The sequence below is a fragment of the Canis lupus genome, chromosome 21 (genome assembly GCF_003254725.2).
Source record: "Canis lupus dingo isolate Sandy chromosome 21, ASM325472v2, whole genome shotgun sequence".
Classification (NCBI taxonomy): Eukaryota; Metazoa; Chordata; class Mammalia; order Carnivora; family Canidae; genus Canis; species Canis lupus.
The window spans coordinates 1658012-1672397 of NC_064263.1; the positions used below are offsets into that span (position 1 = coordinate 1658012).

The 14386-nt window shown below is 33.9% G+C and overlaps 1 protein-coding gene across 4 annotated transcripts in view; it reads right to left on the minus strand.

Moving 5' to 3' along the window:
* CNTN5 (contactin 5) overlaps positions 1-14386 on the minus strand; it is a 1295471-nt gene that overhangs the window by 359358 nt on the left and 921727 nt on the right. For all 4 annotated transcript variants that reach the window (XM_025420999.3, XM_025420992.3, XM_049098649.1 and 1 more), the window contains one exon: positions 5030-5233. In XM_025420999.3, the coding sequence (XP_025276784.1) occupies positions 5030-5233 (204 nt within the window). The remainder of the gene's footprint in view (positions 1-5029; positions 5234-14386) is intronic.

Genomic DNA, 14386 nt, shown 5'->3' on the forward strand with positions numbered 1-14386 from the left:
AAGGGTGGCGGTTATCTAGGTGAAGTGTATTGACAGCTCTGCTTTGATGTGAGTTCTGAAACAAACTGGCTTTCAGGCTGCAGACACCCAAATATCAGAATGAGAAGGTTTTATATTGTGCATTACCATCACATTAAGTACTTTAGTCTTCCATGAAAAATTCATTTATATTATTAAGATATCTGCCCTTTGCTCTTTTTTGCATGTAGGTAGAGAGAAGGAGTGAGATTCCAATATTTCACTGAAACAGTTGTTTCACAAACATATTTTCAATCCCTCTTTGCTCAGGCTTATGCCCCCTTTCACAACTAACTTTGATTTCAAAGCTTCTCTAGGCTTCCAGAAGGTACATGGTCCTTAGCCCCTTCGTTAGATCCTTTAAACTTTATTCTAGGTTTTAGTTTTCTCCATTTAGGTTTTAATTCACATCCTCCCTTATTCTCCCAGAAATCTAACAAAATGTCTCACTGATTAATGAAATACTTCCTCTCCTTCAGCATTCTTATTAATGATATGAATTTCTTCTTGTAGGGTGTCAGAAAGGGGACAGGTAACAAATACGTGCACTTAGTTCACCATTCTGAGCTGTATGCTCACATCTTGTTTAAATATTCATTTCCAGGGGTGCCTGGGTGGCTCAGTGGTTATACATCTGCCTTCAGCCCAGAACATGATCCTGGGGTCCTAGGATTGAGTCCCACGTTGGGCTCCCTTCATGGAGCCTGCTTCTCCCTCTGCCTGTGTCTCTGCCTCTCTCTGTGTGTCTCACATGAATAAATAAATAAAATCTTTTAAAAAATACTCATTTCCATTGGATTTCTTGATACTAAACTTCTGTTTTTCCTATTACTTCTCTGACTTCTTTCCATTATCTTTTGTAGGATTTTTATTCTTTACTCTTTGCAGTTTGGATTATGCAAGTCTTAGTCCTAAACTCACATCTCTTCATTTCATACTCCTTTCATGGACTTTCTTAACCGTAGTAATGGTTTCATTTACCAGTTCCTTCTTGATGACTCATGTTTATATTTCAACACTATTATTAAAACCATTAATTGTGTTTTAGAATTTTAAGACAAACTACATTCAATTTTTATAAAAAAGCAAAACTACATCAAAGTGTTTCAAGATCTTATTAATGTTAGTAGCCTACTTTCCTTGTTATATTCAGTTTCATTTATTAAAAACATATTCAGTACAGTGTACACATCTAAAATAGCTTTAAAACCTGCAACAATATGATATTGAATGATAATTATACAGTAATAATTTGTAAATTTGCTTTTCAGCTTTTGCAGTTAGTCTATGGGGAAGTTTAGAACACTTGTAAAAGTGTAACAGTAAAAGCAGCAGACAAAAGGACATAAATGTAGTGTAGGAAGGCTGAAGGAAAAAGTAGAGATAAAAATATCTCCGTGATATGTAATAAGAAGTCAAGAATTATTTTTCAGGAGTTAAGAGAACAGTAAAGATTTGAATACATTATCAAAGTTTAAAAGTAAGCAATGGAAAACTATTATACAAATATAAATTAAAGGAGAATAGAAGATATATATATGTATATATACCGATATGTACAAGGGAGTCAATAATTACTGTCTAAAATTGCCTAAATAAGAAACAATTTTTAATGCTAGAAAATATATTTTTTCATGAAAGGAAAAAGAATTTTAAAAGTTAGCTCTAAGAAGTAGGATTGATGGGAAGGTGGTGTGCGTTTTCTTCCCCTCCATCAGCACTTATAAACCACTACACTTATTTGATATAAGTGTCTTATTATAATAAAAATTAAACAGTAGACAAATAACAACTAAGGAAACAATAACCTTAGATAATTCATAGAAAGAAGAAATATGCATTTTTGAACTCATAAAATCTTAAATGAAACTGTCATTGAATGATATAATTTAAATTTTGAAAATATTTTCCACCTTTTTTTTTTTTAAGATTTTATTTATTTACTCATGAGTGGCACAGAGAGAGAGGCAGAGACACAGGCAGAGGGAGAAGCAGATTCCATTCAGGGAGCCCGATGTGGGACTCAATCCCGGAACTCCGGGATCATGCCCTGAGCCAAAGGTAGACGCTCAACTACCAAGCCATCCAGGAGTCCCTCAGCTGTCTCTCTCTCTCTCTTTTTTTTTAAGGATTTTATTTATTTATTCATGAGAGATACAGAGAGAGAGAGGCAGAGACCCAGGCAGAGGGAGAAGCAGGCTCCATGCAGGGAGCCCGATGTGGGACTCGATCCCGGGTCCCCTGGATCACACCCTGGGCTGAAGGCTGTGCTAAACCGCTGAGCCACCAGGGCTGCCCAGCTGTCTCTTTTTAATTTAAATACTAACCTTAATACAACAGTTCATTTTACTTTTTATTGGCTTTGTTAAGCCTTTTATATAGTACTGCTCAAATGATTTTTTAAATGCAAATATCCATTTAAAAAGTAGTCAACAATATCAACTGCATCAGTAAATTCAGTTAGTATGAAAAAACTATTAGTTTTCATGGTAGTACTATTTTGATAGTACCACTAGTACTGTAAAGTACTACTAGTCGTACCTTTTTATTATACTGTTGGTAGCATAGTACTGGTTATATATGAATCAGTGTATTGTTCTGTAAAGGCCAAGAAAACAGCTAAGAGTGGAGGAATTGGTGCTAATAGGAGGAGGAACAGTATAGTAATTCTATTGAAATAGATTGAGGGCTAAATAGTAGGGATGGAGAAGTGGATTTAATTTTATTAGTAGGAAGATTAATTTAATAGCATCTTGTTTTTGTGAAGTGCTGATAAGCAGTGCAGTTTAAAGAAAGCAGAGAAGATTCTGTGGGAGAGTTAAAGATTAGCCATCCACAGAAATTTAGTAGGATTGAGAAGCACTCCCGAAGGCCTGTTTGAATCAATAGTGTCATGAATCAATGACGGGTGTAATTTCCTAGCAGCTTTCAGATTCTCAAGGTAGTCACAGATTAAGAGCAAAGTTGAATTCATTGGGATTTGGGATTTTGCCAAGCGATAGCAATAGAAGACAGGGGCAAGAGAGCTAAAATAGCAATAAAAAATATTTTAATTATTCTTGAAATGTTTGACCATGGCAGATAAAAGATCAAGTTAAGTGATATATCTGTGCCATGAAATAATAAAAGGAATACAAACAACTGTTGAATATGGGCACTGAAATAGTGAAATTGGTTCTGTACTAGTGAAACCAGTATCTGTTTTTGGATTCTGATTTATACATGTGCTACTTTCTCTCATGATGGTCAGTCAGTGCAATATTTAGGTCAATTATATAAAAATAAGACAGCTACTGTCAACCTCAGCCACTATTCAAGTATATATTAGTATTACATAAATGAATAACCTTAATGGAGCTCTTTATTGACTAGTCAGCAAATTTTTACAATTTTCAGGCAAAGATGTTTTAAATTCTTAAGGAGTTGAGAAAATGCTTGGAAACATATGGAAATGAGGTATAGAAAATCACTTAATTCTAAACTTTTAACTAAATAAATTTTTAAAATAATATTTATTTCTTTTTTCTTTTTACCCTGTAGACAGTTAAGAGAACAATAAAGATTATTTTCATATAATCTTGAAGTTGACACAATATATTCACAATCACAGCTTTAACTACAGTGAGGGAATACCCAATGCTGAATTTTAAATATCTTTCTCCACCCTAGCCCTCTTTTATGCATATTAGGCATGTATATCTAAATACCTACTGCATATGGATTTCCCAAGAATATTTCATCTCATTATATTAAAACTGAATTCCTCATATTTACAAACTCCTCAATCTGTGTTATCTCTTCTTTTGAAGAGAATTGTCACATTCAATGAACTGTGTTCTTACTCTAGAGCCTCATATTTAATTTATTATTAAATCTTAGTAATTCTACCCATTTAATATCCTGCATATTTCCTGCTCTCCAATGCCATTATCACTGTTTTCACTCTGTCTTTCATTACCTCTCAGCTGGTGATTTTCATTAGTCCGAATTGGTTTCCTAACTTCTGTTCTTTCCCAGCTATCCCTCCATGCCATTTCCTAGCTATGTGATCTTTGGCCCTTTGGCAGGTCCCTTCATGTCTCCAATATTGGCTTCTTCATCTCTAACCTGGATATTGTATTTGTACTCTCTACCAGATAGTGTGTGTGTGTGTGTGTGTGTGTGTGTGTGTGTGTGTGTGAAATACATAAAATGAGAAAATGAGTAGTAGGCGAAAATCTTTTGATGAAACTCTGGGCCTCCACTGCAGCAGCATATATTCTAAAACTAAGGATATAAAAGAGTAATGTTGAAATAGATTATTTTTTAAACTTGACAATCAATCAGGATTCTCAAGCTCACTTCTTAATAATGCCTTCATGGATTTTTTATTGCATGACAGAGCAAGCCACATATCATATATCAACTGGTAATGCAGCACTTGACTCCTTTAATACAATGCTTAACTGTAAATGTCTAGAACTACAAATGAGGTGTTTAAATTTGAAGATACTTTAGATAGATGGAAATACCTATAATTATGGAATCATAATTTCTGCCTGAATTGCACTTAAAAGTCAAAGTTCCAACTGCTTCTATTATTGGAAAAGTAATAATAACAATTATAACTATACCATGAAGTATTAAAAGCCGAACATTCAATTGAAGGTAGCAAAATAAAAAAGTAATGAAAAGTGAACCTATAAAGTGCTTGCAATTCATACGCATATGTTATATAAAGGCACTAAAGAGCAAAGAAAAAAACTGTAGTCTTTTTTACAGTTCATCTTTTCAGATGCTTCATTTCTCTTTGGCATTAGGATAGCATTATGGTTAATACATCTCATTCAAAGGTCATCACTTTCATATGCCAAAATTTTTATTTTGGGTATGCATAATTCAGACTAAAAGTGTAAAATTTCTAAATATGAAAATTAAAAAATATTTGTATTAGGCTTATGTGTTTTGAAATGCATCTTTATTTTTCACAGTTGAGGTGGCTGACCATTTTAATCCAGACCATGCAACTTACCATCATTGCGTAGAGTGAGTGGTGTTGGAGGGCTAAGTACTCGAGCGTTTGTCACTGTGTTTTTCACCAGACAAATATAGCTGCCAACATCTGATGTTTGGACTTTAGAAATATAAAGGTTGCCTGTCTCCTGGGAAATGAACCGTCGGCTGTCCTCCACCACAAAGGAAGGGAACTCGTTAAATACCCAGCTATAGATGATCTCTGTAAATACACAAAATTTGATTTTTGAAAGATAAGATTATTTTACTAACAGTTAAAGCTCAAACAAGAACTCCTTTACTAAGTGTTTGATCTACTGCAAGGCCATACATATTTGTATGTATGTATGTATGTATGTATGTATCCAGATACCTATATAATTTAGTATTTTTTGTTCAAAGGACTTTTGTTCTTAAGGATTACAGGAGGATCTGAAGTATTTCTTAAGGATACTTAGCATTTATCCAACCATCCACCCATCCATCCATCCATTCATTCATCCATTCATTTCAGTGTGTGTTGAATGTGAATTAGATGATTAGGACTATGATAGCACTAAAACTAAAAAGATGAGAGAAACAGTTTCCTATTCTCAAAGATCAATTTAATGAGAGATTTACCCAAACCTATTAATCAATATGGAATAAAGAAATGGAGATATATATTCTATTGCAAAGAAGGCATGAGAGAGGGGTACTTAAGCAATCATGTTGATCAGGGAAAACTTCCTGAGATAAAAGACACATAAGCTACATTCATTTATTCATTTATTCAACCAGTATTGCTTGAGGGTCCAATAGACCAAGCAGTGTTCTATTTTTTTATCCTTCTTGGAATTATGAAATGCTTTGCTATGCAAAATTGAAAATTATTTTAAAAACTAAATAAACATGTTAATCCACAATGCCCAATTATCTGTAAAATTTGAGAAAATGTCAATTTTGTATACACCTGGTATCCAGTTAGAGAAAATGGTAAGGCAGTCAAACATGAATAAGGGAACCAAGAGAGGAATTTGTGTTGGTGTTATAAATTTGGAAGTCTTAAAAGATTAATTTGAGCTAGCCAGGTGAAGAGTGGATGGCATGCTGTCAGAGGAGACAAATGAGAAAGTTCATTCACACAAGGACTGGATGGTATGAATGGACTACAACAATAACTAGTTTTGTGTTATTGGAGTGAAAATTTCAAGGAAGAGAGTGGTAAGAAAAGAGGTTGGAGACTAGAGGTAAATTCAAACTACTAAACAAAGATTAACATGGTGTATGTATGTGATATTAAAGAGCTTGTGCTCAATCTTGTATGGGATGCGGTACCACTGGATGTTTTTCAAGAAAGGGTTGACATAGATACATACATTAGTAGATTTTCTGGTGATTCTGCAAATGTTGGATTTTATTGCAGGAGAGATAATAAGATAATATTACATACCAAAAGTGAAGGCTGAGGAAGTCTTGAATCAGAATCATTAAAACAACAAGAAGAAAGATGTTGGTCCAAGAAATATACCAGAGGTAAGTCAAAGAAAGAGACAAATAGTCCAGGAATACTCTCATGTCTTTCTTGAGTGACTGGAAAGAGAATGGTAAAATAAATTGGAAATATACCAAGTCAAACTAATTTAAGGAGAAAGATTATTGGTTCATTTTCAGGACATGTTGAGTTGGAAGTCTGTGAAGAAAATCTGCGTAAGGAGCTCTAGCAGTTGGCAAGTAGGTGTTCAAAGTCCAGGAAAGGAAATCTGAGGTGAAGGTTAAATTTGAGAGTTGTCAGTATAATTGTCAGATATAATTGAATCCAAGTAAATGGGTGAGATAAATTAGGAAGAGCAGATATGGTGAGAAGATACTCTGGGAAGCACAAACATCTAAATAAAGGTAAGAAAGAAGAAACTGCTGAAAAGATTCCAAAGGAATAAAGAAAATGCAGTGTTATAGGTGCCAATGGCTTAACCACAAGATTTAGCCATTTAATCCACAAGATTAAATAATATCAAACAAGGAAAAAAGGCTCAATAAAATAGAGAAAAATGTTACTTAAGATTGGCTTTTGGGATATCACTGAATGGCAACTTCTATAAATGAGTGGGGATCAAAATCAGACTGCAATTGAGGAATTAGAGGCATTGTATATGGGCCAGTAGCATTCAAATCTCAATAACTGTTAGAATTAAATATGTTACCATTGAAAGAGCAGATTCCAAGGAGCCTTTTCTCCTACCTACCTACCATGAGTGGTTAAAAGTAAATTCATTGGTCTGGCCCTATATAGTTTCCAGTGGAAGTCTGGCATTTAGTCAGTCTTCCTGGATACTTAAGCAGAGACTTGAAGCTTACCCATCCATACTGGAAGTCAGTGGAACTAATTTCAAATTTATACATTGATCAATTAGCTCTGAATACCTTCCTAATTTATTACTATTTTTTATCTTAACTGAACCAGTATAAAATGTACAGTAAAGATAAATCATTAATTTTTGTGAATACATGGCTAAGATAGGTGGTGTCATAGACTAGCTTCTGTGAAGAGTCAGAAACATTTCATAAACATCTTAGGCAGGTGTATTCTGTACAAACAACTGATAAACGGGTATTTCTTCTATTTCTAAATTCTCCTCTCCTCCCGTGTATTTTCTTCACTTAGTTCAATTGATTAGAACTTCCAGAGACAATGTGCCCAAGTCCTGACTTGGCTATTTACAGATGGTTTAAAGATTATTTATTTATTTGAGGACAGAGCATGTGTGCTTGCAAGCCAGCATAAATAGGTGGAAGGGTAGATAGAGAAGCAGACTCCCTGCTGAGCAAGGAGCCTGACGCAGGGTTCTGCGATCATGATCTGAACCAAAGGTAGATGTCTAAAAGAATGAGCCACCCAGACACCCCTGTTTATAGATGGTTTAAATTAAGCAAATATTCAAGTAACTCTTTGAGGTTCAGTTTTCTCATTAAAAAATGGGAATAGTAGGGATCCCTGGGTGGCGCAGCGGTTTGGCGCCTGCCTTTGGCCCAGGGCGCGATCCTGGAGACCCAGGATCGAATCCCACATCGGGTTCCCGGTGCATGGAGCCTGCTTCTCCCTCTGCCTGTGTCTCTGCACCTCTCTCTCTCTCTCTCTCTGTGACTATCATAAATAAATAAAAATTTTTAAAAAATGGGAATAGTATTACTTTCCTCATAAGTTTTCAAATAAGATAATTTAACCAAAAACTTAATACATAATAAGTACTTATAAAATATGAAAATTAACATTTCCATTATCTCCTTCCCTCAAAAATTATTAGGTGAGGAGCTTTTTCTATGTATTTAACTTAAATATAAGGAAAACAGCAAAGAGGATCTAAGATAACACTGAAGGAATTATCAGTGTTTAAATATTAGTCTGTTTTCCATAGAAAATTTCAATAATGTTTGATGCTAATTCTAAGCAAGATTTAGCCAATATTTATTACTTCTAAGGCATACAATACAGTTGTAACAGATGCTTGAGAATTCTGAAGTTATAATGCATTAATGTATACTACACATATACAATATCAAAACTTTCAGATATTTTAACAAGTGTTTTACAATAAAAACTCTTTTTTAATAGCTAAAGTTACCCACTTGATTGTCTTTAGTCCAGTTGATATTTTACTTAGAATATTAATGGTTTCCATGTGGCTTTATTCAAAGAAAATCCAGAGTATTTTTGAAATACTTCATTCTGTCCTTTCACTTCTCAACTAGACTCTAAATTCAAGGACTTTTCACATTAACAATATGAATTCTTCTAATTCATATAATAAGAGTTTCATTTGTTGTTCACACATAACTCACATATTCTGATATTTTTGCAATTTGTTTTAAATTAAATTTTACTGGAGTTAGCTCAATTTTTGGCTTATATTACTTGAAATTTGGGGGAAAAGAAAGCAGTGAAAAATTTAAAACTATCATTCCTTGAAATACTATTTCTGTTATACTTATAGGGCTTATTGAGCCAGTGTTTTATAAAATATTTTTACAAAAGGAAGAAAGTATACAAAATTGACATTTTCTCAAAATTACAGATAAATGGGCATTGTGGATTAACATGTTTATTTAGTTTTTAAAATAGTTTTCAGTTTTGCATAGCAAAGCATTTCATAATTCCAAGAAGGATTAAGTAGAAATGTTATATAATAGAAAAGTTGACAATCTGAATTTGGATTGAATTATCGCACTGTGCCAAAAATGGAAATATTGAACTAGGTTAAAACTTTTAATATGGCTACTTACTTTCTCCTATAAGGTTTCATTCTCTATTTGCATTTATTTAATATCTCTTTCAAACTTATCTTTACTATCTTAAAAAATAAGCATTAATTATATTTCTAGTAAGATATCAGAACCTGAGGATTACAAAATTCAGGAAACTAGTAAAACATAGTTGGATTTGGTGTCATAGTTTTTAGTTTCATATACCACTTAATTTCATAGAAACTGTGCTTTTCCCTTAAAAATTTTAATTCAAGTCAATTTATTAACTATTAAAATTTTAATATTATTGTTCGTTTCAGAATATTGATACTAGTTTGATCAATTGTGATTTTCCCATTTTTAAAAAGGTTCTCTTTAATGATATGTTTAAGACAACTGAAAATGTTTTAGAAGTTCTTCATATAATTCTTCAGTGAATATTCAATATTTTAATAAACAATGACTACTTTTTCAGATATCTTGTGCATCCTAGCTTGTGAGAGTCTCCCTCAAGGATGCTTCTACCAAAAGTTGCATTTGAGATATATCTACTTGGGTTTGCCTTTTATGTTATTTTAACTAGTGCATTTTTGATACTATGTGGCAGTATATATTTGGTCTACAAACTCAAGTATTATGACAGCTTGAGGGTTTGGGTTCTCATGTAAGATTTTTTTTCTCCCTGAGTCAGAGAGTGATTCTAGTTCACTGAAGTCAAAGCCAATTGCAGGCCTGCTTTGGTGCAGATGTTATTCTAATTTCTCCTGTCAAGCAGACCCAAAGACTTGTCTTCTATTCCAGTATGAATGTTTATCCTCAAGCTCCTAGACTTTAGGGTCCATGACACAAAGAATCCACCTTGGTTCCAAGATATCCTCAGGATTACCGGTATTTGTAGATTTTAGCCAGGATTTTAGCCCTCTGTTTTAGTTCTTATTTCTTTTTGACACATGGAGATTTCCACTTCTTTCTTGGGAGCTTAACTGCATATTGAAATTGCCTTTATTTTATTTATCAGTTTTAAAATTTTGGTATTAGGAAAATTTCTAGGTGGGCTTTATCTGTCGTCCTAATTGAAAGTCCAGGTTTCATGGCTTTATGATTTGCAGAGTTTCAACACAATTGTTGTAACTGATTAAGTGTCACAAAACAGACTATCTTGTCTTTACTCTTCTGACAATTAGTTAAATGATATATTTCCACATATACAGAGTATTAAAACATATGGGAGTACCCATATGAGCAACAATGCTCATTTGTCATAGATGCAGTGCCATTAATGAAAAAAGTGTGAGAAAGGGGAATGAAATTGCATACTGGACTCTGAAAGTCCTTGAAAACAGTTTCAATGTGTAATCACACATGATTCATTTCAATATTCTTTTATATAACTACAAGTTAGAAAATAACCATTCTTCTTCCTAATATGTATGTACACATCAGAAGCTCTGGGTCAAAGGATTTGGAAAGAACACAACTGACATAGCATCTGAGTTGTTTACTGACTCAATTAAATAAAGCAACTCTCCTAGGGAGCCTATTTATTTTATCCTTGTCAACTATAAAAAGGAAAACCTAAAAATCAGAAGTTTCATTTTTATGATACATTTAGTTTTATGATTTAAGATAAAATTTTCCAAATGATGGGCTCTATTTACCAAAATCCCCGATCTTACACTTTTGTAGTTATTCCTGTAATGTGAGATTTAATGTTATATCTGTCAAAGAACTATAATTATAATTCATTCTTATTACAAAATTATAATTTTTAGTTTTTAAAACTTGTTTTGTACTTATAGTTTAAAGTATTTTTCCATTAATTTTTACTGGATAATTCTTAGTAGAGTATGTGTCATACACAATTTTACTAATTGCCTTGTAATTATTTTTGTTTTTACAATGCCATCATCCACTATGACTCCTCTTCCTTCTTTCTTTCTTTCTTTCTTTCTTTCTTCTTTCTTTCTTTCTTTCTTTCATGAATGAATTGATGTGAAGATATCTGGATAGGAGAACTTTGTAAGTTACTGGCAAAAACAATATGGCTTTAAAAATTGGCACCTCAATGATTTTGTTTATAGAGAGCTTGCTACATTTTGGCTTTTGGAATTAATGACAGCATGAAGGAAATTGTAGAGAATTGTCCTATTAATTATCCACTACTACTAAGCATAAAGGGATACAACTTGAAATTAATAGGAAATATCTTTTTTACATTGCTGATTTATGCCTTCATTGTGATAGAAAATATTACTATTTGCCACATGAATTACTCTTAGCAGGGCAGAGACTAAATCTCCTTTTTTCACCATTATATTGTTAGAACCCAACAGGATGCCTGACATGCCTGCTTCTTCCTCTGCCTGTGTCTCTGCCTCTCTCTGTGTGTGTCTCTCATGAATAAATAAGTAAAATCTTTAAAAAAATTAATAACATTTGATGAATAAATGGTCATGATAAAAAATACCTATCTACGTATTTTTATAAGTCTCTAAGTTTTAGGAACAAGAGTTAATTTTTTTTTTTTTTTACAATTTTAAAGGTCACAAAGCTTCCTAAGACTTTTTATCTTTAAAGATTTTATTTAATTTATTCATGAGAGACAGAGAGAGAAAGAGGCAGAGACATAGTCAGAGGGAGAAACAGGCTTCTCACAAGGAGCCTCATGCAGGACTCAATCCCAGGACTCTGGGGTTATACTCTGAGCCTAAGGCAGACGCCCAACTGCTGAGCCACCCAGGCGTCCTCTAGGACTTTTTTATATAAAGCAATTTGGCCTTGAGAATATAAGTCAAAAATGGTGTTTGAAGCAGGGCTAAATACAGGCCCTGGAAAATAATGTAGGCAGTTTTAACAGTCTGGAATGTACTCTCTGTGAACAAAAGAGAAAGGGTCATGTTAGCAAAGTAACTATGAAGTGTTTATATGATTTATTCTGCCAGGTAAATGGGACAAAAGTTGAAGCTGCATTAAATTTTGAGGTGGCCCAACTTTCTATCAGGTAAAAGCTTCCATGATAGTCAGTCATATTTCCTGTGCTTGAACATGTTCACTGACACTTTGTTGAGGAAGCTGATTCAGCAGCTGAAGTTATTAAATGGATCATATATAAAAAATTATTTTGGCTGCTAGATCTAGGATGAGGACTGAGATCAAGATAACTGGAAGTGGGCAGCCCCGGTGGCACAGCAGTTTAGCGCTGCCTGCAGCCCAGGGTGTGATCCTGGGGACCCAGGATCGAGTCCCACATCAGGCTCCCTGCATGGAGCCTGCTTCTCCCTCTGCCTGTGTCTCTCCCTCTCTCTCTATCGCTCATGAATAAATAAATTAATTTAAAAAAAAAAAAGATAACTGGAAGTGTCAACAATTAAGTAGTGATAAATTATTATATGCAAAACACTACTTAGGATAGTATGGAGATATATAGTGGGACCAGGAAAGGAATAACTTGAGATTTTATTATAAGTCACATACTTTATACAGTTTTCCAATCCCATCACCCTACCCCCACCCCCTGTTAGAAGGCAGAATTATGAGTGAATAAGACCATGGGCTTTGCCATCACAAAGATCAGAGTTTCAGAGATGCCTGTGTGATCTGCTGATTTAATTTTACTAAAGTCTTAGTCTTCTCATCTGTAAAATGGAGGAGATTGTAGGTTAAATGAGTTAGCACAAGAAAGGTTAGTTCTACAGAACTAGATTCAGTTGGTTATTATTGTTGTTATAATCATCTTCATTAAAAGAATTCTGAAGCTCAAACAGGTAAAGAAAACAGTAGAAAACTACAGCTAATTACATATCAGTGGGAAAATTCAAATTTGTCTGACTCACTCCAAGCCTATTTCTTATCATTATATCATACTGCTTAAATTATTACAGTGTAATCTTTCTGAACCTCAGTTTCAGTATCCATAAAACGGGATAGCGAAATTTGTATTATATGTTGTACTGAGGATTATATGAGAGTATTCAACATAACTACTCAGTAAGAATAGCTGTTAGGTCAGTATACATGACCTAGTTTAATACAGGATGTGAAAGAATGCAGATTCACCTTTAACCTTGTACCTTTTGATTTAATTTCTACAAGTGTTAAGAGTTGCACCTTTAAAACATAGCCAGAGGCAGGGATCCTGATAACAACAATAGAATAAAGCTATCTAACTGACACTTGGTTAGTGCCTTAGGAATCAAGATGTTTTTTTTTTTTTTTTTTTTTTTTTTTTTTTAATTTATTTATGATAGGCACACAGTGAGAGAGAGAGAGGCAGAGACACAGGCAGAGGGAGAAGCAGGCTCCATGCACCAGGAGCCCGATGTGGGACTCGATCCCGGGTCTCCAGGATCGCGCCCTGGGCCAAAGGCAGGCGCCAAACCGCTGCGCCACCCAGGGATCCCCAGGAATCAAGATGTTTTAAAAGTGTTGTCAAGAATATAAGAGAGAACATTTGTCATGCTTAAAAAATGAAATTGCTTCCATACAAAGATAGGCTGTGTTATTACTTTAAATTTCAATTATCTTGCTTGAACAAAACAAAGTACTAATTCCTCTTTTCTCAGGAAAAGTTTTTGAGACATGTATTTTCATTAGTTTGTAATCTTAGAGTCAGAAGCAGCAGAGTTCTACTTCAAAATTATATCACCAAGACAAAATAAAATTTTATATGCATATGACTCAAAACACCTTTAGCAAAATAAAAGATAAATAAAAGAATATTTACAATAGAAACAGTAGTAAACTGGTATTCTCATGATCCATGACTCACATGAATCTGAATAAGTGAATTCCAAGTCATAGAGTTCAAGTGATTATACCACCTTAGTGATAGTAAGCTATTTTTACTTTCTGTGTGGAATGCTTCCCGCAAGAGAGGACTTTTTGTTTTTAAATCCCAAGAGCCCACTGTCTACATATAAAGGTCATTGCTAACTCTTTTCAAAAGGCAACCAAAATCTCTTGCTTTGCTAAGGGGTTTTTAAATTATTTTTATTGAATTGTAAACTCCATCAGGTCAGGGACCAGCATTTACTCATCACTGTGCTAGTGAGTGGCAGGAGTTCACCTTAGGCTTGGAACTTTGCATTAAAAAGCACTTACTCTGGACTTCCCACAATTCATTGTCAAAGCCCAGTGATCACAGCTCTTAATCAAC